This window comes from Arabidopsis lyrata (genome assembly GCF_000004255.2).
Source record: "Arabidopsis lyrata subsp. lyrata unplaced genomic scaffold ARALYscaffold_1, whole genome shotgun sequence".
Lineage (NCBI taxonomy): Eukaryota > Viridiplantae > Streptophyta > Magnoliopsida > Brassicales > Brassicaceae > Arabidopsis > Arabidopsis lyrata.
This window is the reverse complement of record NW_003302555.1, coordinates 1,904,349-1,927,512: the sequence shown is the minus strand read 5'-3', so window position 1 is coordinate 1,927,512 and position 23,164 is coordinate 1,904,349. Positions and strand designations below refer to the sequence as shown.

General features: G+C 37.9%; 6 protein-coding genes across 7 annotated transcripts; 3 read left to right on the top strand and 3 right to left on the bottom strand.

The window, feature by feature from the left end:
* Positions 1-214: 214 nt before the first annotated feature.
* On the top strand, positions 215-4,105 carry LOC110224945 (probable RNA helicase SDE3). Of its 2 annotated transcripts, none has more exons than XM_021012954.1 (5): positions 215-327; positions 540-1,327; positions 1,439-1,603; positions 1,712-3,166; positions 3,256-4,105. In XM_021012954.1, exons 2-5 carry the CDS (start codon positions 542-544, stop codon positions 3,907-3,909), a joined length of 3,060 nt encoding a protein of 1,019 aa, XP_020868613.1. In that variant the 5' UTR covers positions 215-327; positions 540-541; the 3' UTR covers positions 3,910-4,105. The 2 variants fall into 2 exon arrangements, with proteins under 2 accessions (XP_020868613.1, XP_020868614.1); XM_021012955.1 differs by having other exon boundaries at positions 223-323.
* On the bottom strand, positions 4,068-5,592 carry LOC9328353 (non-specific lipid-transfer protein-like protein At5g64080). The gene is made up of 5 exons (XM_021012956.1): positions 4,995-5,592; positions 4,791-4,817; positions 4,621-4,680; positions 4,460-4,513; positions 4,068-4,366 (listed from the first exon to the last, which is right to left on the bottom strand). Exons 1-5 carry the CDS (start codon positions 5,320-5,322, stop codon positions 4,221-4,223), a joined length of 615 nt encoding a protein of 204 aa, XP_020868615.1. The 5' UTR covers positions 5,323-5,592; the 3' UTR covers positions 4,068-4,220.
* Positions 5,593-12,181: 6,589 nt separating this feature from the next.
* LOC9328352 lies at positions 12,182-13,942 on the top strand. Its single transcript, XM_002892244.2, has 3 exons — positions 12,182-12,986; positions 13,060-13,209; positions 13,441-13,942. The coding sequence occupies exons 1-3, from the start codon at positions 12,285-12,287 to the stop codon at positions 13,732-13,734; spliced, it is 1,146 nt and encodes a 381-aa protein (XP_002892290.2). The 5' UTR covers positions 12,182-12,284; the 3' UTR covers positions 13,735-13,942.
* A 235-nt stretch (positions 13,943-14,177) lies between these two features.
* On the top strand, positions 14,178-15,978 carry LOC9325613. The gene is made up of 6 exons (XM_021014942.1): positions 14,178-14,309; positions 14,552-14,657; positions 14,831-14,884; positions 14,972-15,092; positions 15,225-15,492; positions 15,602-15,978. The coding sequence occupies exons 1-6, from the start codon at positions 14,253-14,255 to the stop codon at positions 15,803-15,805; spliced, it is 810 nt and encodes a 269-aa protein (XP_020870601.1). The 5' UTR covers positions 14,178-14,252; the 3' UTR covers positions 15,806-15,978.
* Positions 15,979-17,503: 1,525 nt separating this feature from the next.
* On the bottom strand, positions 17,504-18,046 carry LOC110224985. Its single transcript, XM_021013303.1, has 2 exons — positions 18,020-18,046; positions 17,504-17,932 (listed from the first exon to the last, which is right to left on the bottom strand). The coding sequence occupies exons 1-2, from the start codon at positions 18,044-18,046 to the stop codon at positions 17,714-17,716; spliced, it is 246 nt and encodes an 81-aa protein (XP_020868962.1). The 3' UTR covers positions 17,504-17,713.
* Positions 18,047-18,383: 337 nt separating this feature from the next.
* LOC9328351 (OBERON-like protein) lies at positions 18,384-20,887 on the bottom strand. Its single transcript, XM_021014200.1, has 5 exons — positions 20,704-20,887; positions 19,917-20,281; positions 19,150-19,715; positions 19,028-19,088; positions 18,384-18,940 (listed from the first exon to the last, which is right to left on the bottom strand). The coding sequence occupies exons 2-5, from the start codon at positions 20,269-20,271 to the stop codon at positions 18,513-18,515; spliced, it is 1,410 nt and encodes a 469-aa protein (XP_020869859.1). The 5' UTR covers positions 20,272-20,281; positions 20,704-20,887; the 3' UTR covers positions 18,384-18,512.
* Positions 20,888-23,164: the final 2,277 nt, after the last annotated feature.

The window sequence follows — 23,164 nt, the reverse complement described above, 5'->3', positions numbered from 1 at the left end:
GCGATAAATTAATCACCGTTGTGTAAAAAAGATGAAGTAACTATCACGAACAAAAATTGAGTGATTAATAATCGATTGGGCTTAGCGACCGAAACCCTTTAGCTTTAAAATAGCTCATAGGCCCATAATATATACAAAACCCAAAGGCCCAATATTTCGATCCACGTGCTTTACTTGGGCGAATTAATTCCAATTTCAGCCAGCAATTTCTAAATGTCTACGACTCTTCAGTCTTCTTCACTCACTCTTTGAAGCCTGCGTTAGTCTGGCTCCATTTTGGTGTGATCGAAGCAAAGAGTATCATCCATTTTGCTACAGATATAGTCCGTATGATCAATCCTCTCAATTTCGTTTAATCTCATGCTCAATTTCTTTGTTTTTTTGTGTTAGGGTTTTATTATGCTCTGAGTTCTAGTTCTCGCTACTCAAATTCCTGTACCTTAGATTCATAAGAACTTAGTGTCGTGTTGTGATCATTACATGCGTATGGTAGAAAAATGTGTGTTCTTATAATCAGATATGTGTGTTTTATGTTTCAGCAATGAGTGTGAGTGGATACAAATCGGATGACGAATACTCTGTAATCGCAGACAAGGGAGAGATTGGATTTATTGACTATCAGAATGATGGATCTGCTGGTTGCTACAATCCATTTGATGAAGGTCCAGTTGTTGTTTCGGTTCCTTTCCCTTTTAAGAACGAGAAGCCTCAATCGGTTACTGTTGGAGAGACTTCTTTTGATTCCTTCACTGTCAAGAACACTACGGATGAGCCTGTTGATCTCTGGACTAAAATCTATGCATCTAACCCCGAGGATTCGTTTACTCTCTCGATCTTGAAACCGCCGTCGAAACATTCTGATATTAAAGAGATACAGTGTTTTTATGAAACTTTTACTCTGGAAGACAGGATGCTTGAACCTGGTGACACTTTAACTATTTGGGTTTCTTGTAAGCCCAAGGACATCGGTTTACATACCACTGTTGTTACTGTTGACTGGGGAAGTGATAGAGTTGAGCGGGTTGTTTTCCTTTTGGCTGAGGATAAGATATCGAGTTCTCTGACTTCTAATAGGCCTTACTCAAGAAGTAAGAGGGCTCCGAAGAAAGATTTTGCTGTGGATGATTATGTCATGGGATCACGACCTTCAAAGGTGGTAGAACAACGTAGGTTTAAAAATAGGCTTCCTCGGTATGAAATTCCAAAGGAGATTAGAGAGATGATCGAGAATAAACAAGTCCCCGATGATTTGAACGAAGGTCTTACAGCAAGGAACTATGCAAACTACTATAAAACTTTATTGATTATGGAAGAAATACAACTCGAGGTATCCTAATTGTTTCAGATTTTTGTTTATAACAGGAACTTACTACTACCTCAATAAACCTCTTGTGTTTTTCCCATGAATGATGTTTCTTGTAATCTTTTCGTTGTTTAGGAAGACATGCGAGCTTATGATATGGAAAATGTTTCTATGAGGAGAAGGGGTATCTATTTGTCTCTCGAAGTTCCTGGCCTTGCTGAGAGAAGACCTTCCCTTGTCCATGGAGACTTCATCTTTGTAAGACATGCCTATGATGATGGAACTGACCATGCTTATCAGGTTTTGTTCTTGATTTACTTTTTCCTAATTTCAGATAACTTCACAACTGCATATATGTTTTACCATTTATCTTCTAGAGGATAGAATATTGAAATCAATTTCTCACAGGGCTTTGTACACCGCGTAGAGGCGGATGAAGTACATTTGAAGTTTGCCCCTGAGTTCCACCAACGCCACACAGCTGGGAGTGTCTATAATGTGAGGTTCACATACAATCGAATCAACACTAGAAGGTTGTATCAGGCTGTTGATGCGGCAGAAATGTTGGATCCAAACTTCCTTTTCCCATCCTTGCACTCTGGGAAAAGGATGATAAAGACAAAACCCTTCGTGCCCATTTCACCAGCTCTTAATGCAGAGCAGATTTGTTCCATTGAAATGGTTCTTGGCTGCAAAGGAGCACCACCATATGTAATCCATGGACCTCCTGGTACTGGGAAAACCATGACTTTGGTGGAGGCTATAGTTCAACTTTATACGACACAGAGAAATGCTCGGGTTCTTGTCTGTGCTCCCTCCAATAGTGCAGCTGATCATATTTTAGAGAAGCTCCTTTGTCTAGAAGGAGTTCGCATCAAGGACAATGAGATTTTCAGGCTGAATGCAGCTACTCGCGCATATGAAGAAATCAAGCCTGAGATTATCCGCTTTTGCTTCTTTGATGAGTTAATTTTCAAGTGCCCGCCTCTCAAAGCTTTGACTCGTTACAAACTCGTTGTGTCAACTTATATGAGTGCATCCCTTCTTAACGCAGAAGGTGTAAATCGTGGTCACTTCACTCATATTTTCTTAGATGAGGCTGGTCAAGCTTCAGAGCCTGAAAATATGATTGCTGTATCAAATCTCTGCCTTACAGAAACTGTGGTTGTGCTTGCTGGAGATCCAAGGCAGTTGGGTCCGGTTATATACTCAAGAGATGCTGAGTCACTAGGCTTGGGGAAATCATACTTGGAAAGATTGTTTGAGTGTGACTATTACTGCGAAGGGGATGAGAATTATGTAACGAAGCTAGTCAAGAACTACAGATGCCACCCAGAGATTCTTGATCTCCCGTCAAAGCTCTTCTATGATGGAGAACTGGTAGCTTCCAAAGAAGACACAGACTCTGTTCTTGCCTCGTTAAACTTTCTTCCGAACAAAGAATTTCCAATGGTTTTCTATGGGATCCAAGGATGCGATGAGAGGGAAGGTAACAATCCGTCCTGGTTCAACCGTATAGAGATCAGCAAAGTTATAGAGACAATCAAGAGATTAACAGCGAATGACTGTGTGCAAGAAGAGGATATCGGAGTTATAACTCCTTACAGGCAGCAAGTAATGAAGATCAAGGAGGTTCTGGACAGGTTAGATATGACTGAAGTCAAAGTTGGTAGTGTAGAGCAATTCCAAGGTCAAGAGAAACAGGTAATTATCATTTCAACTGTTAGATCTACTATCAAACACAATGAGTTCGATAGAGCCTATTGTCTGGGCTTCCTGAGTAATCCAAGGAGGTTTAATGTCGCCATAACCCGTGCAATCTCTCTGCTAGTGATCATCGGAAACCCACATATCATATGCAAGGTACCACTTACTTATTTATTGTGGACAAAGACATAATGCGTTGACATCATTCCAATTTCTCAACTAATAAAAACTATTATATGAAACAGGACATGAACTGGAACAAGCTTTTGTGGCGATGTGTGGATAACAATGCTTACCAAGGATGCGGTTTACCAGAGCGGGAGGAGTTTGTGGAGGAACCATTCAATCAAGAAGGAAGCAGCAATGGGCCTCAATACCCTCCAGAAGCTGAGTGGAACAACAGTGGAGAGCTCAACAATGGTGGTGCGAATGAGAAAGGACAATGGTCTGATGGGTGGAACAACAATACCGACACAAAGGAAAATAATGAATGGTCTGATGGATGGAACAACAATGGCGGTGGGACAAAGAAGAAGGATGAATGGTCTGATGGGTGGGACAACAGTGGCGGTACAAATGGGATCAATCAAGAAGGAAGCACCAACGCTCCTCAATACCCTCAAGAAGCCGAGTGGAACGATAGTGGCGAGGTCAAGAATGGTGGCACAAAGGAGAAAGGTGAATGTTCTGATGGGTGGAACAACAATGGCTCCACAATGGAGAAAGATGTCTGGTCTGATGGGGGAAACAACAATGGTGGAACACAGGGAAAAGAAGAATGTTCTGATGGTTGGAAAAACGGCGGCAGTGGTGAAGAGATCAAGAATGGTGGTAAATTTGAAACCGGAGGTGATTTTGTAGCCAAGGAAGAAGATGAGTGGTCTGATGGGTGGAAGTAAATTAAAAAAAAAAAAAACAGGGTAATAAGGGAAAAATGTTCGTGGATGGACCAAAGGTTGTTATTTTGAATTTGTTCATATATTCTTGTCTATCTCTGAACCTTTGGTTTTTTTTGCAGAGTCTCATTTTAAATGCATTATTGGTGTGTATAACATTATGGAAACTGTTTTATTAATATTTAATAGGGCTATCAAATACAGGTACATCAAATACAACAAAACTTTAAAACATTATTTTAACCAGAATCAGGTAAAATATGAAAGTGTAAAGATCGTACATCTTATATTCTATGGAATTGCTCTATAATTAATTAGATGAATTTGATAATCATTAAAACGAAAGCAAATAGAAGACGTGAAAGCTTGAGAGAGTGCGAAGAGGAAGACGAGGCTGAAGGAGGTGGTGGACCAAACCCCATTGTGTCTCCTCCGTTGCCCGATCCGCTGTAATCCTGGTCTATTGTCAATTATAAACTCGAAAATATTAGTAACAAATTATGTGAAAAATGCTTAGAACTAATATTCTTAAGTATCAAATTATTTGGTTTACCATTAGGATTTTGCGAAGTTGTCGGAGAAGTAGGTGGACCGAAAGAAGCAGACCCTGCGAGTTACGTGACGTCAACAAACTCGAAAATCTTTTAGAAACAAATTGTGAACAAAATGTTTAGGAGTTGGAACTAGAAGTTGCAGTAAAAAGTTTGCGAGTACCTTCAGGATCCGAAGTTTGTGAATCTGTAGGAGAAGTGGTCGGACCGAAAGACGCAGGACCTGTGAGTTATGAACTATATATATGAGCTTTTGTTGATTTAAATAAATAGTAACAAATTAAAGGTTGATTCTAAGGAGTCTATCAATAAAATTATCCAAAATATAAGTACCTGGGGCAGGAAGAGGTGCTGCAGAAGCTGCAAAGTTTCACAAATATTTTAATGAGATACGAAAGAAACAAAATTCAATTGAAAAACTAAAAAAAATGTCGATTAATTCGATACAATATAGATATCAAACATCAAAAAGAAACAAAGTAGGACCTAGAATTCTATTATATAAAAAAAAAGAATAACAATATAGAAGTTAGATACCTTTGCATTGAACGGGGACACCGGGCATGCCACATGCACGAGGAAGAGATATGGCTAGAGTTCGGTTTATAGGAATATTGATTGGAACACTTGCGGTTACTATCAGACACAAACAGTCCATACCGGTTCCGGTTAAGGATTTAAGAGCCCCACAACAATCAGAGGTCGGAGAACTACCACCTCCCGTTAGAAAACTCATGCACCCTGTAACGCTAGAGAGCATGGTTGGTGAACATGGAGTATTGATTTGAGCAAGAATCGATATTGGAGAATTTGATAGTAGGGAGAAGATTAAGGCTGCTGAGATTAAGAAAATATTGGAGTTCATTTTTGTGTTTAGACTTTAGGGGTTTAAGAGAATTTTGGTAAATTGATCAAATATTGTATTCTTTTGGGTTTTGTATAAATTAAATGGTTATGTTGTTTATGTCCGGTTGTGATGTGTACATGATATATAGTGGAGAGAAACGGGTATTAAGGTAATTTCTTGAAGTTGGTTTTGAATTTGACTTTTGATACTCAACTACCTTAACTAACTTTTACCAAAGAAAGCTAGTTTTTGAATTTGATTCTTTTTTGGATTTAATTTAATTGAGTTTGGCTAAGCAAAAACACTCGAAAATATAATATTATGGAACAAGATGTAGTTATGAAATTAATAGCATCTATCATTGTCAAGAAAATGGTGTCATATCTATGTGGAGAGTAATTTTGCCCAAAAAAAAAAACAAAATCTATGTAGCAAAAGAAAGAAATTAATAATGAAAAGTAGTATCTATTTTAGGAAGTACTTAAATTTTTGTATCAGATAAATTGTGGCGTGACGAAAAGAAAACGATTAAATCAAAACTTGATTAAAGTTAACGAGATAACGTGTTACCAGAATCTAGTTTCGTAATCCTTCGCCAAAGAAAGTAATATCGGAAGAACTCTAGTAATACTAATTCGGTGAACTTTTTTTTTTTTTTTTTTTTTTTTTTTTTTTTTTTGATCAAACTAATTCGGTGAACTAAACACAAATACTTGTAATGGGATCTAGATGACGCCACGTTCAAGTATTTATCTTGGTCGGTGTTTCCAACGAAACTTTAATTATTATTCAATACAATTCAATACAACGATTCATAAAGTTAGGCTACTTACTTAGGATGAGACCCCCAAAAAAAACCTAGGATGAAGCGAAGAGAAAAATCACTTGCGATTTGTTTTTATCAGGCAAACAAAATTCTATGTCAATTCAAAGTATAAATATTCTATACGTACAACGGTACAAGGTTAATTCAGCCGGTCATAGTATCCCAAAATTTAATAAAATCGAATTAGGATACATATGTAATAAATACCGTGGGACATTTTCCAATATAAATTTCGGAAAAACTATGCAGACTATCTAAATTACATTGCTTTGAGAGATTACCTTAACCAGAAATTTCATATAAATTACATTATTATTCACATAAAACTATTGTACTATTATCATCTGGAGTTGGAGTTTGTTAACATTCATTAGGTTGGCTTTTAACGAATGATTATTTCTTGTTATGGTATTAACTATTATTAAGTAGTAGCTAGCTAGATGCCTAGATCCATGGACATAAATTGATAATATTAGTCATTGTTACAAATATAGAAGGAACTTGTGATGTGTTTTTGAACAAGTCGCAAGGAATCATTAATAACGCGTTTGACGTTTCCTTAAAACAAATGTCGTTAGAGAAAACAATTTTATTGATTTGGATTACATTAAATGTGATGTGCGGGGTGGAGTTGTGAATGTATATGTATGTTTTTTTTTTTTTTTTTTTGAACAAAGATGAATGTTAACATGTAAAATTGGGTTAAATCACATACTCCCTCTGTTTTTTAAAAGTTGTCATTTTAACTGTATTTGGACAAATTAAGAAAAGGTATACAATGACTATATTAACTTCATAAAAATGACAAGTAATTATTTACAAATAATTTGTGTTCAATAAAATGAGGGTAATTTGGGTAGTTATTGGCATAAATTACATTATTACCTTAAAACGACAACTAATTTAAAACAAAAAAAAAGCTCTAAAACGACAACTATTCGAAAACGGAGGGAGTAAAATAAAAGTGAAACGCACCCAATTCGAAACAAAAAGGAAATAACTGGACCCAAACTGAAACGAGAAAGATATTAGGGACCTATAATGTAAATATATTATACTTAGGCTATTATGTTAATTTCCCTAAGTATGTTTAGGGTTTCATGTGTAAGATGTATATATACTCTCTTCTTAATGTCAATAGAAACAACTTTCTCTTTATTCTCTTATCCCTTTGGCATGGTAGCAGAGCTAGGGTTTTAAGAAGAAGATCAAACAAAGGGAGAAAGAGAAGAGATTATGGCTGACGGTGAGAACAGTGATGGGAAAGAGCTCGGGCCGGCGAAGACTGCGGAAGGCGGCGGCGGCAGTGGGCTCACGGTGGCGGAGAAAGCTAGGACTTCGCCACTGTATCTCCATCCTTCGGATGGACCGGGTAATGTGATCACTACTGTTCAATTGAAGGGAGAAAACTATGAAGATTGGGCTAAGCATGTGCGGAACGCCTTGCGAACGAAACGGAAATTGGGGTTTATTGATGGGACCTTGGAGAAACCTACCAAGGATGATGAGATTGAACAGTGGGAAGTGGTTAATTCTATGTTAATCGCTTGGATTATGAACACGATTGAGCCGACTCTCAGGACATCGATTTCTATGGTGGATGAAGCTCAAGCGTTGTGGGAAGATTTGAAGCTTCAATTTTCTGCGGGAAACGGGCCAAGAATCAGTGAGCTTCGGGCTGATATAGCAAACTGTAGACAAAACGGGGACACGGTAATGGTATACTATGGGAGACTTAAGAAGATGTGGGATGAATTGGCAATTTACAAGCCTATTCGATCATGTAGTTGTGGAGAACTGGCTGCTCAGTTGGAAGAAGATCGTAATGAAGAGAGAACCAATACTTTCTTGAATGGTTTAGATTCTGCGAAGTTTGGTACGGTGCGTTCTACTATCACAAGTATGGAACCACTACCCAAGCTCTCACAAGTCTATCAAAGGATCATTCGAGAAGAGAGACAACTCACGATTACTAAGAATCGTGATGCCACTCCGGAGGCTGTGGGGTTTGCGGTCCAGGCTACGCAACGGGGTCAAACTTCTAATTTTTATCGCGAGAAGGACGTGACGTGTACTCATTGTGGTAAGTATGGGCATGCAAAGGCTGATTGCTTTCAGATAATTGGCCTTCCTGAATGGTGGGGAGAACGAGGTCGTGACTACAATTCTCGCGGTAGAGGTGAACGTGGACGTGGAGGACGTGGTGGCCGGTTTGGACGTGGTCGTGGGTCCGGTGGTAGGGCTAACGCGGTCACGGGTGTTCAGGCAAATATTGTTGGGGGAATACAGGCTAATTCAACAAGGACACCGGCTGATTTGGATCGTCAATCTCTACCCCATATGAGTGATGATCAATGGAATGCTCTCCAAAGTCTCTTTGCTTCTCAAAAGCCCAATGCTAATGAGAAGTTGAATGGTAAGAAAGAATGTATTAATTTTATTCTTGATACAGGAGCATCACACCACATGACTGGTAATTTAGACTATTTGTCTAATGTGCTGAATACCAATCCATGTATGATCGGGCTACCGGATGGTGATCATGTGGTGTCCACACAACAGGGTGATATATGTCTCGGGGGTGATTTGTGGTTACAAGGAGTTTTGTATTCTAAGGATTTAACATGCTCTTTGATTTCGGTTGCAAAGTTGTTAAAAGTGGTTAAGGGCTCTATTACATTCACTGATGAGTTGTGTGTTATACAGGACCGTGCTATGAAGACGCTGATTGGGGTTGGTGAAGAGTGTGGGGACGTGTATGTGCTTCGAGGGGTGATTGGTGCGAAGATACACAAGACTGTGAGCTGTTCAGGATCATGGGATTTATGGCATCGGCGTCTTGGTCATCCATCTAGTCGTGTTGTTCCTTATTTATTGAGTCATTTAGATATTGAGAAACAAGTGAGTTCAACAACAGTTTGTGACATTTGTTTAAGAGCAAAACAAACCCGTGATTGCTTTCATGAGAGTTCTAATAAAGCTGCTGGAGTTTTTGATTTAATTCATTGTGATGTTTGGGGTGCTTATCGGGTTTTGTCTACTACGGGGGCTGCATATTTCTTGACAATAGTTGATGACTATTCAAGAGCTGTTTGGGTATATTTGTTGCGTGCGAAGAGTGAAGTTGTTGTGACTCTTAAGAATTTTTTCAAGATGGTAGAGCGTCAATTTGACAAAAAGGTGAAAGTTGTACGGAGTGACAATGGAGGTGAATTTATGGGTCTAAGATCATATTTTTTGGAGGAAGGAATTATACATCAGACTTCGTGTGTTTATACTCCTCAACAGAATGGTAGAGTAGAGAGGAAGCATAGACATATCTTAAATGTGGCTCGATCTTTGATGTTTCAAGCTACACTACCACGTAAGTTTTGGGGAGAATGTGTTCTTACTGCGTGTCACCTGATTAATCGTACTCCAACTGCAGTTCTTGATGGAAAGACACCTTATGAGATGTTGTATGGTGTGGCGCCTAATTTTACCACCTTGCGGGTCTTTGGTAGCTTATGTTTTGCTCGCAATGTCTTACGTGATAAGGATAAGTTTGGGGAACGGAGTCGACGTTGTATGTTTATGGGTTATCCATTTGGTCAGAAGGGATGGCGTCTATATGACTTAGAGAAGTCTGAATTCTTTGTATCTCGGGATGTGGTGTTTCAGGAAGACATATTCCCATTTCAGCAGGAGGAGCAGCGATCGATCGATCCACCTCAGGGATCGATCGATCCAGTCCATGACGACGACGAGCAGTTTTTCCCAGAGACAATCGGATCGATCGATCCGCCTCCTGGATCGATCGATCCCTCGCAAGACAGACGAGACGGTGACATTCCAGAGGCTCAGCGAACGATCGATCACTCACATGGATCGATCGATCCAGGGGAACGACCAAAGGGTCCAGAGAAGGACGGATCGATCGATCCGCCTCCGGGATCGATCGATCCCTTACCTGGTAAGTCGACTGGTGAACTTTTGGGGTCTGCGGATAATGAAAATACATTGCCTACTGCTTTAGACGAAAGGGGGAGTGCTGAGAAATCGGGTGAAGATAAGTTGAAAGGGACAGTAATTAAAGTTCGTCAAAGCGAAAGGGAAAAGAAACTTCCGAGTCATCTCAATGACTATGTTTTACACACTACACGGTGCTCATCCGATCAACCCACACTCTCACCCGCCTCCTCTCAATCAGTGTCCTCTGGTACAGGTACGGTTCTATATCCCATTGCAAATTATGTGAATTGTAACCGATTCTCTGATTCACAGAGAGCGTTTCTGGCTGCTATTACTGCTGTCTCGGTTCCTAAGTCATATTCAGAAGCAGTTAAGGATGAAAAATGGTGTAATGCAATGTCTGGAGAAGTGAATGCTTTAGAAGCAAATGATACTTGGGATATTACTGATCTACCACCAGGAAAGAAGGCTATTGGTAGTCATTGTATTTTTACAATCAAGTATAAGTCGAATGGTGAAATTGAGCGTTACAAAGCTAGATTGGTAGCTATGGGTAACAGACAAGTTGAAGGTTTGGATTTTGATGAGACATTTGCTCCGGTCGTGAAGATGACAACTATCAGAGAATTTCTTAAGATTGCAGCTGTCAAAGGATGGGCAGTACATCAGATGGATGTTCATAATGTGTTTCTTCATGGGGATCTTGAGGAAGAGGTTTATATGAGATTACCACCAGGATTCGTTTCTCAAGATAAATCGAAAGTTTGTAGGCTGAAGAAATCTCTTTATGGCTTGCGTCAAGCTCCACGATGTTGGTTCGCTAAGCTTGCAAACGCACTCAAAGGGTATGGATTTGAACAACAAGTAGCAGATTACTCTTTGTTTACCTTGGTGCGTGGACCTTTGCAGCTCTTTGTGTTGGTCTATGTTAATGATTTATTGATTGGGGGAAATGATCTTAAAAGTATTCAGGAGTTTAAGGGATATCTTAGTGAATGCTTTCATATGAAAGACTTGGGGGTTATGAAATATTTTCTGGGCATTGAAGTATCTCGGTCTTCTGATGGCTTTTACTTGTCACAAAGGAAGTATGCGTTGGACATTGTAACTGAATGTGGGTTGTTGGGATGTCAACCAGTGTCTACTCCACTTGAGCAAAATCATAAGTTGCCAGATGATGAAGGAGAGTTTTATGAGGATGTCGAGAAGTATAGAAGGCTTGTTGGGCGTTTGGTATATCTTACTTTTACTCGACCAGAATTGTCATATGTTGTGCATATGTTAGCTCAATTTATGCACCAACCTCGTGCCAAACATTGGGCTGCAGTCATACGGGTTGTGAGATATCTTAAAGGTTCTCCGGGTCAAGGTATTGTGTTGAGTGCTGATTCTGATTTACAATTGACAGCTTATTGTGATTCAGATTTTTCTACATGTTCCCTCTCTCGGAGATCGGTTACGGGCTTTATTGTTATGCTGGGTGATTCTCCGATTGCTTGGAAGACAAAGAAACAAGATGTGGTGTCATTTTCTTCCGCAGAGGCTGAATATCGTGCGATGAGTTTTACTGCTCGTGAGTTGAAATGGGATCGTGAGCTTTTGGGATGTTTTGGAGTGACTCATCCGCATGCGATGCGTTTGTTTTGTGACAATAAGGCAGCCTTACATATTGCTGCTAATCCAGTTTTTCATGAGCGGACAAAGCATATTGAGAGGGATTGTCACTTCATTCGGGATGAAATTCAGAATGGCTCACTGGTTACTGCACATCTTAACACTACAGAGCAACCAGCGGATATCTTTACTAAGGCTTTGGGTTCTCAACAATTTGTTTATCTACGGCGCAAGTTGGGCATGTATAATCTTCATGCTCCAACTTGAGGGGGAGTATTAGGGACCTATAATGTAAATATATTATACTTAGGCTATTATGTTAATTTCCCTAAGTATGTTTAGGGTTTCATGTGTAAGATGTATATATACTCTCTTCTTAATGTCAATAGAAACAACTTTCTCTTTATTCTCTTATCCCTTTGGCAAAAGACACGTGTTAATGAAGGGTATGTTAGTCATTTACAACATAAAACAAAACTGCCGAGATCAGAGGACCGTTGGGACTTGACATTTAAATTTCAAAACGAAAGGAAATAAAATTAAATATAAAAATAGAGATTGATGAAATCTATCTAGGGCCAAAAATCAGATGATAAACAAAGAAACCATGAAAGGAAAGATATTAGTTTCACCGTCGGAGAAATCGAGCACAACAACAACGACGACTACTACAACTACTGTATCTACGGAAGATTCGGAGAAAAGAGACAGTAATTGTTACTTCCCAGATTGTCGTAAAGATGCGAATTGCAGTTGCGAGATTTGTCTTGACAGTCTCAACGCAACGCTTGATCTCATGCCTCTCAGTGTACAAAAAAGCTCTCTCACTAAGCTTTCTTTTGCCTCCAATTTCAAATCCACCGTTGAATCTACTCCGACTTCGTTTGATCCGACGGTGGTCACCACACCCGCTTCTGTTTCTCGCCCAATCTTGAAGTTGATGATCTCTTCGCCGAAGAAGAAGCAAATTAAGAAATCAAAAGTTTCCGAGAATGAAGAACAGAGGAAAACGACGAAGAAAGAAAGAAGCCTACTGATTCTCGTTGTTCTGAAACTAGTTTTGGTGATTGGGTTGGTTCTGTGTTCGGAGTTAGGGTTTAGTTGGGTGTTTAAAGGGCTTTTGAAACCTGAATTTACAGAGGAGATAGTGAGGAACGTTGGTGAGAGAACTCAGGCTGATCTTTATCTGGGAGTGAAGCTGAGACTCTTGGAAGACGAATTAAAGGGTTTTGTTAACAATGACGAGTTTCCGAGTTGCGGAGGTTCTGATTCTAAATGGAAAATCATTCAGGTAGTTATTAGCTTGCATTTATGTTCTCAAAGTTTGTAATTTTCTTTGACTGATATGAAGATTACGTTTCTAGGATGGTCCAATGTTGAACTCAAAGTGTGTTCTGTATAAATCCGCCATTGAAGAGGTGAGTATATGGGGATGGCCTTTGCAGACATCTGGATTGTTCCATACCGGTTTCTCATCAAGTTCGATCACCGTGTTATCAGGCCGAGTAACTGAGGTAACCAATCTAATTTCACTGCCTTACCTGTTTGAATATAGTAGACTCAAATGTCAAGGATTTGCTTGTTTAGTATCTGTTGGTGTAAGTCTATAGCTTGACATAGGAATTGTATGGCAAAAGATTGGCTTCTCCAGATAACTTTGAGTACGAGTACATTTCATTGTCCTTGCTTTGGTTTTGACAAAGTTGTGTTTATATGATTCTTATGTTTGATTGTTCTCATTGTAGTGGACAGAGGGGAAATTCGGTTACACGATGCGCGAGACCAATACTTCATGGAGGAAAACCAAATGGAGCACATCGGTTTTGCAACTAGATCCAAACACATGGGTTCTTGAGTACAGCAAAAGCTCGGTGATAGATGATAGTTCGAGTTTGTTGTCACTAACAATGGATCTCATCAAACACATGGTGTTCCGAGCAGCAAAGAATGTAAATCGGGAGGTTTTCTGGATGTTTTCAGCCTCAGGGAGTTTGTATAGTGAAGCAGAATCAAAGGCTAGCACAATGACACCAACTTAGAAACTTATGAGGAAAAAAAAGTTTCCCCTTTTTGGTTCCTTTGTATTAAGCTTTAGGTATAGTCATGAACAAGTACTTGTTATTGTTACTGTCTAGTTGTACTCAATGACTCAGATGTAGTAGTTGTTTCCTTGTCCTTTTTCGGTTCACTGTGAGAAACCCAATCAGTAAAACGTAAAAACGCTTTCGTTTGGTTAAACCAACGACTTCTTGTAAACCAAAAGATAGGTGTTGTTCTATCGGTAAATATGGTTTACGTTTTTGGTTAACGATTTATTGTTGTTTTTTTTTTCTTACATACAAATTTTAGTTTGAATTTGGTTTAATTCGGTTAATATTTCTCCACTTTGGTTTTTGGCCCTCAGTTAATATGGAAAAAGTTCCGGTATAATTTAACCAAATTATTAAACCGGACATGATGAGATTCGAACCGGTTCTTCTTGATGAGAGATTAGAAGTAATCACACACTTACTTGTTCTTCGATTCGTTTCTGGGAACTAGCTCTGAAAGAACAACGATGGCTATGGCCGCTTTGAATCAGCTTTTCTACGTCCTCGCGACAAAACCCGAGCAGGTAGATTACTCTCTTATCTTTTCAATTAAACCCTAGACAAATCCCAAAAAAAAATCAACTCTTTTTCTCAATCAAGTTTTACCCAATCTATAAGCGACCGATACAGGTTTCAAATTTCAGCAAGATTGTTTCTTTGTTCGATTAGTTTTCCTCTGAATCGATTTTGTTCGAATAAGCTGAGAATGTGTGTAAATTGTATGAATTGAATTGCTTAAATTTGGGATTTTTTTGCTCTGTTGTAGGAGAAGATAACGCCTGAAGAGTCTAGTGCTATTATCTCTTGCCATTACAAAGTTTTGTGGACTGCTAGTTTTGCGTCTGGTGTAGGGGGAGGTTTAACTTGGCAAGGTTCGTAATTCCTCCATCGACTCTTCTTCATTCATTGGCTCATCAATTTTTTTTGTTGGAGTTTGAGATCTGAATCAGCTCTATGAGGAAAAATTTAGTTTGTTTTCCTCTGTGTAACCCAAATTTGTAATAGATAGCTAGCTTTCTTATGATTCCTCTTCTGTGGTGTATAGTTACAAAGAAGTTGAAAAAGCCGAAAGGACTTGAGAGGATTGCTCTTGCTACTGGTAACTATTGCAGATCTTTGTAAATGATCATGGTTTCTCACATTCCTGTTTCGATTTTCTTAAAAATGTTTTTTTAACTTGACGCAGGAGTGGCTGCTGCGACTTTTGTTGTTGCTTGGAAACGGGCAAGTTCCAAAAATGCAGTTTCATGCCTTGATCATATCCTTAGTCAAGATGCAACACGAATGCAGAAAGAGCTTGTCAATGTGTAAGCATCTGTGAGAGCGAGCTCACTCTTCTTGAGACTTACTGTGTTATTGATTTGCGCCTGATAGATGCTTGTATTATGCAATATATCTGTCTTAGCTCGATTTTTATTCTTCTTCATTCCAAACTACAGCTTAGTCAGGTCCAATAGAGGTGAAGATTGGAGGTGGCAACTTATGTCCAAGCATTTTTACCCCGAATCTGTTTACGGTGATGAAGGAGACAAACCTCAAATGCGTTGGCGTAGACGAACCACTTTCACCGAAATTGCCTCTTCTTATGATGATGTCATTGCAACCAAATCTCAGAGAAACCCCAGTGGCTTACCAAACCCTTCTCATCGAAGCATTTCCAATGGATCTGATGCTTCAAAGACTAAACCGATGCTCCAAAATAGCTCTGTGAGTACTATCTAGTCTTAGTTGTTAATTCTGACGCCTATGCAAATGCTTAGGCATCAGTTTGGACAAGAACCGTTTTCCAATATTTTATTTGAAATCTTGTTTTCAGGGAAACTCAGATGGCGAAATGCCGGAAGAAGATGTTCTTGACATTGTATTTGGTGGTTCAGAACCAACAGAGAGCATTCCTGCGCCAGTTATTTCAAAGGTTGCTAGCAAAACGCAAACTCGCAAACAGAAAAGAGCTCAACGGAGACAGAGGCTTAAAAACCGTGAAGCTTCCACAAATACTCCTCAGTATGAACTTGCATAGAGAAAACAAAACAATTATGCTTCTTCTGCTTTATGTTTATCACCATGTATTTGTCTCTTTATCGATGGTTCCAAGTTTTAATCCCAATTTGTCATTTTGAATCCCATTTTATGAAGGATGATTATGTAAGAATATTGTTATTGAAGATGATAAGATCTTTTCATTGTACCTTATATGCATTGTAACTCGTAAAATGAATATGAATAATGGGCAGGCAAAACTCAGATTTACGAGGAAGAATCAAAAACTTAGCAAACAAACGTCGTAACGAATGTTTTTATCAAAGCTTTTCCGGGTGTGGAAGATAGCGAACTACACGGAATCAAGTTTAAGTTTTTAGATTTTGGGTTCCATGAATTTCGCTATCTTCGACACATGGGCCGACCAACTGTTAAATCCCTAACTACAAGTCTAACTTTTTTTATCAAACCCATTTTAGGGTTGGGCCGGCCCACTGTGAAAACTCAATTTATTGTTTTTATCAAAGCTTTTTCAGGTGTTTTGAAGATATCGAAAATTAGGGGTGTCAAATAATCCAATCCGATCCGAACCAAATCCACATGAGTTCAAAATTTTGGTGGATGGGTTTGACTCGATCCATTTATTTATATGGCTTGAATTTACATACCCAAACCCAAAACCGTAAAATTAGTTGGCTCAGTGAATTATATAGGTACATATATATAAATAAAATAGAATAAATAAAAAATAAAAATCTAAATATAACATATAATTGTAATACCAACAGAAGTTTTCAAGTAATAAATTAAAAATATCTAGATTTCGGAGGAGATTACGAATCATTCTCACCACATATTTCACATCAAATCCTCGTCCAAGACTTGCATTCTCATAGTCCCACTTGGTCAGATTTCTCTTGAAGATTTGTTAGTGAATTATAGGGGTATTAAGTCTGGTGGACTTGAAAGGAACCAGTAAGAGTTTTGTTCTTCTGGTTCAGGAAGAAGCTTCTTCTCATGTGTAAGGCTTATGGCACTTCTTGTGCTGTTAGGATCAATCTGAATGTTAGAGAAGGAAGACATGGCATTGTCTTGTTCAACCTTTTTAAACTTCAACCTTTTTCATTTATCTTGGGGACCGTTAAATCTTGTTTTTGAGTCAGTGTACTTTGCAGTTTGCACAAACATCGAACTCATCTTTGAGTCATGAGATGGCCACTTTAGGTTAGTCCAAACATTGCCTCCTCGTGAGTTCTTGCTGTATATATTTGCAAGGACAATAATTTGCGTATTCTTTGGCAATCTTAGGTTCTATTATCTTGAGTGCTTAAAAGAAATGAAAAAAAATTACTTACTGAAAATAAAGGTTTGCTTTCACCGCAGATTTTTGCCATTACATTCAGAAAAAGTGAAAATATAAAGATAGACAGCTATTTGGATTCTCTTATATATTGAAGTAAACTCATTAATACTATATTATCATAAAATCGTATATATAGAGATCATGTGGAAATTGACCCCCCTTTACTTTTTAATTCTTAGCAAAAAGTAAACCTTAATATATATATTATTTTTTACTTTTTAGTTTTAGCAATGAATCCATGTGTATTGAACCATTTTGACACCCTTATGAAAAATCCTCTAAATTAAGTGACGAAGATCGTAACAAAATGAAGAATGTGAGTTTTTTTTCTTTTTAAAAGAATCATAATCACTATCTTCTTAAAAAATTCATAAATTTCTTTCAATTGGTTTTGTAGAATTTAAGATTGAGGAACAATTATCGACGAATTAGAGCGCTTTGAAACGATTATCGACGAATCAGAACATTTTTTGTACTACTTTCAAACTATAAAAAATACCTTTTAGATAATTTAAAACATAAACCATCCATCTCGACAATATCGTATAACTAACTAATCAAGAACCAAGAATTAAGAAAATAAAGTTAATTACGTTTTTTTAGATCTTTAACAATCAGACGAGGATCTGTGAGTGATTCAGCATAGGGGGCTTGATAGGTATTAGGATTGATTTTATTCTGAGCGAGAGAATCTGAAACAACCATTACAACCGATATCCTTCCGAAGTATCCGTGACTTCGGAGGAGATTACGAATCATTCTCACCACATATTTCACATCAAATCCTCGTCCAAGACTTGCATTCTCAAGAAAAAAACAGCAATGGGAATTTTTAGGTTTTCTTCAAATAAAAATAAAATTGAACTTAGATATCAAGAATAGTAAACTTACCCTTCTTCTTACTCTTGTTTTCTTCATCTGGCGGATTATGCGGGGATTAGGTTTTGGTTTGTTTTTTTTTTTGAACACCGGTTTTATTAGATATCTTATTTTTGAACACCGCGATGTTTTTATCAACTGGTGATAATGTGGCACAGTCAAAGATATTAAACACTAAAATTTGAATGTTAGGTTGTAAATCTTCTTCTGCGTTTTATCATTATGTTTTGTATCTCTTTTTAAGGTCATTTAGCTAATTGATGGCTCCTCCAAGGTTTTAATCCCAAATTGTCATTTTGAATCCCGTTTTATGAAGGATGATTACGTATAAATATTATAAATTGGAAATAATAAGACCTTTTCATTGTACATTCTGTGCATTTGTTACTCGTAAATTGATTAATGAATAAATAAATGATCATCCAAAACTCAGATTTACGAGGAAGAATCAAAAACTTAGCAAACAAACGTCATAACGAATGTACAATTATGATTATAGATGTGCTTAGTCCTCGATGCTTAGATGAAAGTACTCTTCAAGAACTCCTCTAGGTGTCCTACCAAATCCCTTGGCTACTTCTTCCATTTCTTTAAGCTTTGTGACTTCTTTTCTAATCTGATCCAATCTCTTCAACACATTCGTCATCAAGCTATTCACATCTGTACCTGATACTCGCCTCGACAGCTCTGACTTCTCCTTCTCGAGTTGCCTATACAGATCACTCAGACATTCTTTCTGAGCATGAAGTTTGCCTTCTGCAATTTGGTACTCAAATTCCTGAGCCTTTCTCAGCGCTCTTAGAACCTCGCCGATTTCTTCCTCGAGTTTGTGCATCTCAGCCTCATGGTTGAATGGTATGGGCCCAATTGGAGTCACGTCCTGTAAACTTTGCAATGTATCATTGTCTCTAGCTTCTCCACTGTCGGAGTAATCTACAACCAGAAAGAAGATAATATGTTATCGTGAACATTAAATCAACTTCAATACATATTCACACAGCAAAGGATCGTGATATATACCTGACCATATAGTTGGTGTATCATCATTCCAGAGATCTTCCAAGCTCGTGCCGCATTTAAGCTGAAAAGATTAGGCTTTAGTTTCAGGAACGTCCAGTAAATATTACAAAAGTATATTATACCTTGATGACTGTTGATTCGATACAATTTAATAGCTCCTTAGCATTGTCTCTTTGTGAGCCTTGCAGGATACAAATACCGAGATTCAGGATCTTCTCCACGTCGCCTTGATATTCTACAGTCTGACATATTTCTAGAAACTTGTTGACATGTGGAACCAAGTCTTTTTTGGCGTCACATCGCCTGCAGTAGTACTCAGCATCCAACCCGATGCTGCCTCCAATGGTTCCAGCCATGTAAGCTCGAAGAGCACAGTTCACATGAGCAACATGTCCACATATATGACCCTCGGAAACCACAGCTTCACATTTGATATAGCTATAACCTTCATGCTCCAAACTTATTAACTTGCAGCAAAGGATGCAACAGCAATCAGAGCAGAAATTAGGTTCACCGCAGCAAATGTCACAAGGCATAGTAGGTAAAGTCTCGGCTTCACACTGTGGCATCAGGCTCCCACATTTGTCATTACCAGCCTTACAAACCGCAGTATCAGATCCATTATCATGCATTGGATCCTCATCTGAGCTATACACTGGCAACAGAACCAGCTTCTGAGGCATCTCACCTATCAAACAAAGAACAAATCACCATGCCAAGAAATCAGCAACTTGTTGAGAATGATGAAACGTAATTCATATCGTTAAGAACTAACAGAAACATGCAATGAGGGAAGCAAAATGAAAAACATAGTAAGTCAAGTCAACTGGAATTGTATATACTTAAGAGTATAGCATATAAGATAGGTCTAGAGTTTATTGAACCTGACCATCTCTACAGGGTATGCTCCAGCTGAAAGAAGCAAAGAACTTTTGAACATCCGCTTCAGGGAAGGTAACACGAATGTATCGTTCGAGTGAGAGCCTGCTCCTAAATACTTTATTTTTCCGCCATATTTCAGTATCTAAACCCGGAAGATGCTTAGGAGGATATAAGTATCTATCCACAAAGTAGCCTTTACCGCTAACTCTCGGTCCAGCCTTCCAATGCCAAGTATCTCCGGGATTAGGCCAATTCTCAGGAGCATATGGTAAACCTTCACCAGATTCCATTGGCCTTACTGGTCTCAGCAGAAGGTGAGGCGATTCACCTCTGTTACTTTGATCAATATCCATAGAGTCCATGATTTAAGACCTGTACTTAATCACAAAACCAATGGAAGCTTGAATAAGAACAACATGAAACATTTAAGGAACATTAACCACATATGCTAGATACTGCCACGAATTAAACCATTGATATAGCTCAGTTCCCATACACACAAGAGAAAAGGCTCATCTACAGATTTTTGCTATTGAAGACAATGTTTTCATGTTTCAGAACAAAATTTGGTTTTTCAAGAACTGTCTACACTGTGATCCAAAACAAATTTTCAATTTCTTAACCAAAACAAAAACAAGATTTTCAAGAAAAGACCCAAATCCAAACGCATGCATAATATTTGTTTTAAAAGAAAACGGGTTTCGATTTCTCGGTGAATCAGAAACAGCAAATCAGCGAAAACGGAATCCGTTAAAACCGAAGAGGGAATGATGAAAAGGAAGAAGAGAACGTACAATCTCCAGAGACTTCGAGACTGATTAATTGCAGAAGATCTCAACGATGGTTCATTCTTTCTTGCCCATGAAACCTCGAGCTTTATACGACAATGGTTGAAGCTAAGGCCGAAGTAGCGGCCTTGGGAAGAACAAGAACTCGAACCTCCGAGAAACCAAAGTATTATTGTTAATTAATAGGGTTTGAGCGAAGAACAAGAACTAACAGATCAATGCATCAAAAAAATTCACTTTTCAATCCTTGGGCCTTATTGGGCCTAAATTTAAAAGGCTTGGGTCGGCCCGGTCCGGGTCGGATCAGAGTACAGTAACAAACAATTGGACCCTAACCAGCTTGGTTCACAGGGATTGGTGGTGGGTCCATGACAAAATTGTAACATTGCAATCAGGCAGTGTATTTTAGAGAGTTTGAAGACGATATTGAATGTGACAGTGTCTTATGACAAGATATCTACAATGGAGTTTTATGCGAGTCTGATGTTCACACTCGACAACTTTCACAAGTTCAAGAATCATGTGATTTTGTATCTTGATGTCAATGTTTCCCATTAATGGAGTTTTTGTCGACAAGTTTTGACATGTCCCTACAATAGCAACAACACTGTGTGACAGAGATTGAAATAGAGATAGATATACCCTAAGAAAACAATCACCCATTCGCATTTTTATAAGATTCCTCTTGTGATAAATCCAATAAAACTATATGATGAATTCAAAATAATACAAAAATAGAAATTGATCTCAATGTACCTTCCAAAGAAAATGACAACTTGTGGGGCTAAAAGTTGCTGTATAATCATATCTGACATTTTGATACCATTTTTTATTTATACACCAAACAATGATTAGGGCATAAAGGCCTTTCGTATTACAAGCATTTATGACTTACCATATTATTATCGATCTAGTATATATAGTAATATAGATCGATATGTGTACGTATAAATTGGGTGATGTTGGAGGACATGTCACTCAGTCACCACTTTTGGCCGGTTCTCGTCGACAGAGATTGATCAAATCTAAGTATTATTGTTGATGATATATAGAAAGTTGCCATTCATAGATTTCTCAAACGAATATTTATTAATATAGGATTCTCATTTTTTTTTTTCTTCGCTCTGAAGTTATAACCTAGTGGCTTGTAGTAGACTACTAGTACCAGTACCACCGCCGTGTTATAACTTTTTTTTTTATATAAAACATTGGTTAGATTTGTAAATCTAAAATACTTTTAATGCAAAAGATTATATTCGGACTACTCGATCATACATTTTGGTCTAGCTTAATCGGGACATTATCTTTCGGTTAATTTGTTGCTAAGAAAAACAACGGTCCAAAAGATAAAATGAAAAAGGGAAGAGAACAAATATTAGTTAAGATGAGAAATGAGAAGTAATTAAGTGAGTCAGTAGTGTACTTTTTTTTTTTTTTTTTTTTATAACCCAGTGTCCAGACCACACTGTGATCCGACTAGCCCACTGGGCCTAAGTCCGCGTGCTTGAGATTTTTAAGCTTCCACTTAAGGGCCCCCTGGAACTGGTGGTCTGGGACGCTGCGCCCCGCATGTAAATTGCGCAGTGGCCGGGACTCGAAGCCGGGTAGCGGGTGCCTCAGCCGAGGTTCCTTTACCACCAAGAGACAAGCACCCGGTCAGTAGTGTACTTTGCACAAACATCGATCTTTCGTCTTTGAGTCATGAGATTGCCAGTTTAGGTTAGTCCAAACATTGCCTCCTAGTGAGTTCTTGCTGTTTATATTTGCAAGGACAATAATTCGCCTTCTTTGACAATAATTTTGAAATAGGGTTTATATATTATGTCTTGAGATCTTAAATGAAATGAAGAAAACTAATTACTAAAAAAAATAAAGGTTTTGCTCTCACCGCAAGATTTTTGCACATTACATTAAGAAAAAAAAAAGTGAAACTATAAAGATACACAGTACACTATTTTGGATTCTATATTTGAAGTTTACTCATATAATTTATATGTAGATAATGGAGAAAACATATAAATATCTTCCTGTCCGTATATAAACTTATTTCCCTTCTATCAAATCTAAGCAAAAAAACAAATACTTTACGCGTAGGCGCTTTTTCATGTTTAAAGTTTTGACTTACTATCGAGATTCGCTTTTTGAGTTATTTCACTTATAGTATAGACAAAAAAAGCATAAAATACCTTTAAAAAAAAAAAATTGCTATTTCATATGTTAAGTTCTTATTTTATTTTATTAAGATTGAATATCAATAATAAAATAGAAATTTTTGTTGTCAACCATAACATTATATGAATTTTATAATCTATTATGTTAAAATTTTAGTTTTAAGCATGTTATCCATTTTCTCATAGGACACAAATCCATTAAAAAAAGGTTTATGAATTACTGAAAATTGGTAACTTAAAATTTAAAATCCCTCAAACGAACAAACAAAAAATGTGAAGTTAAGATTAATTACTGT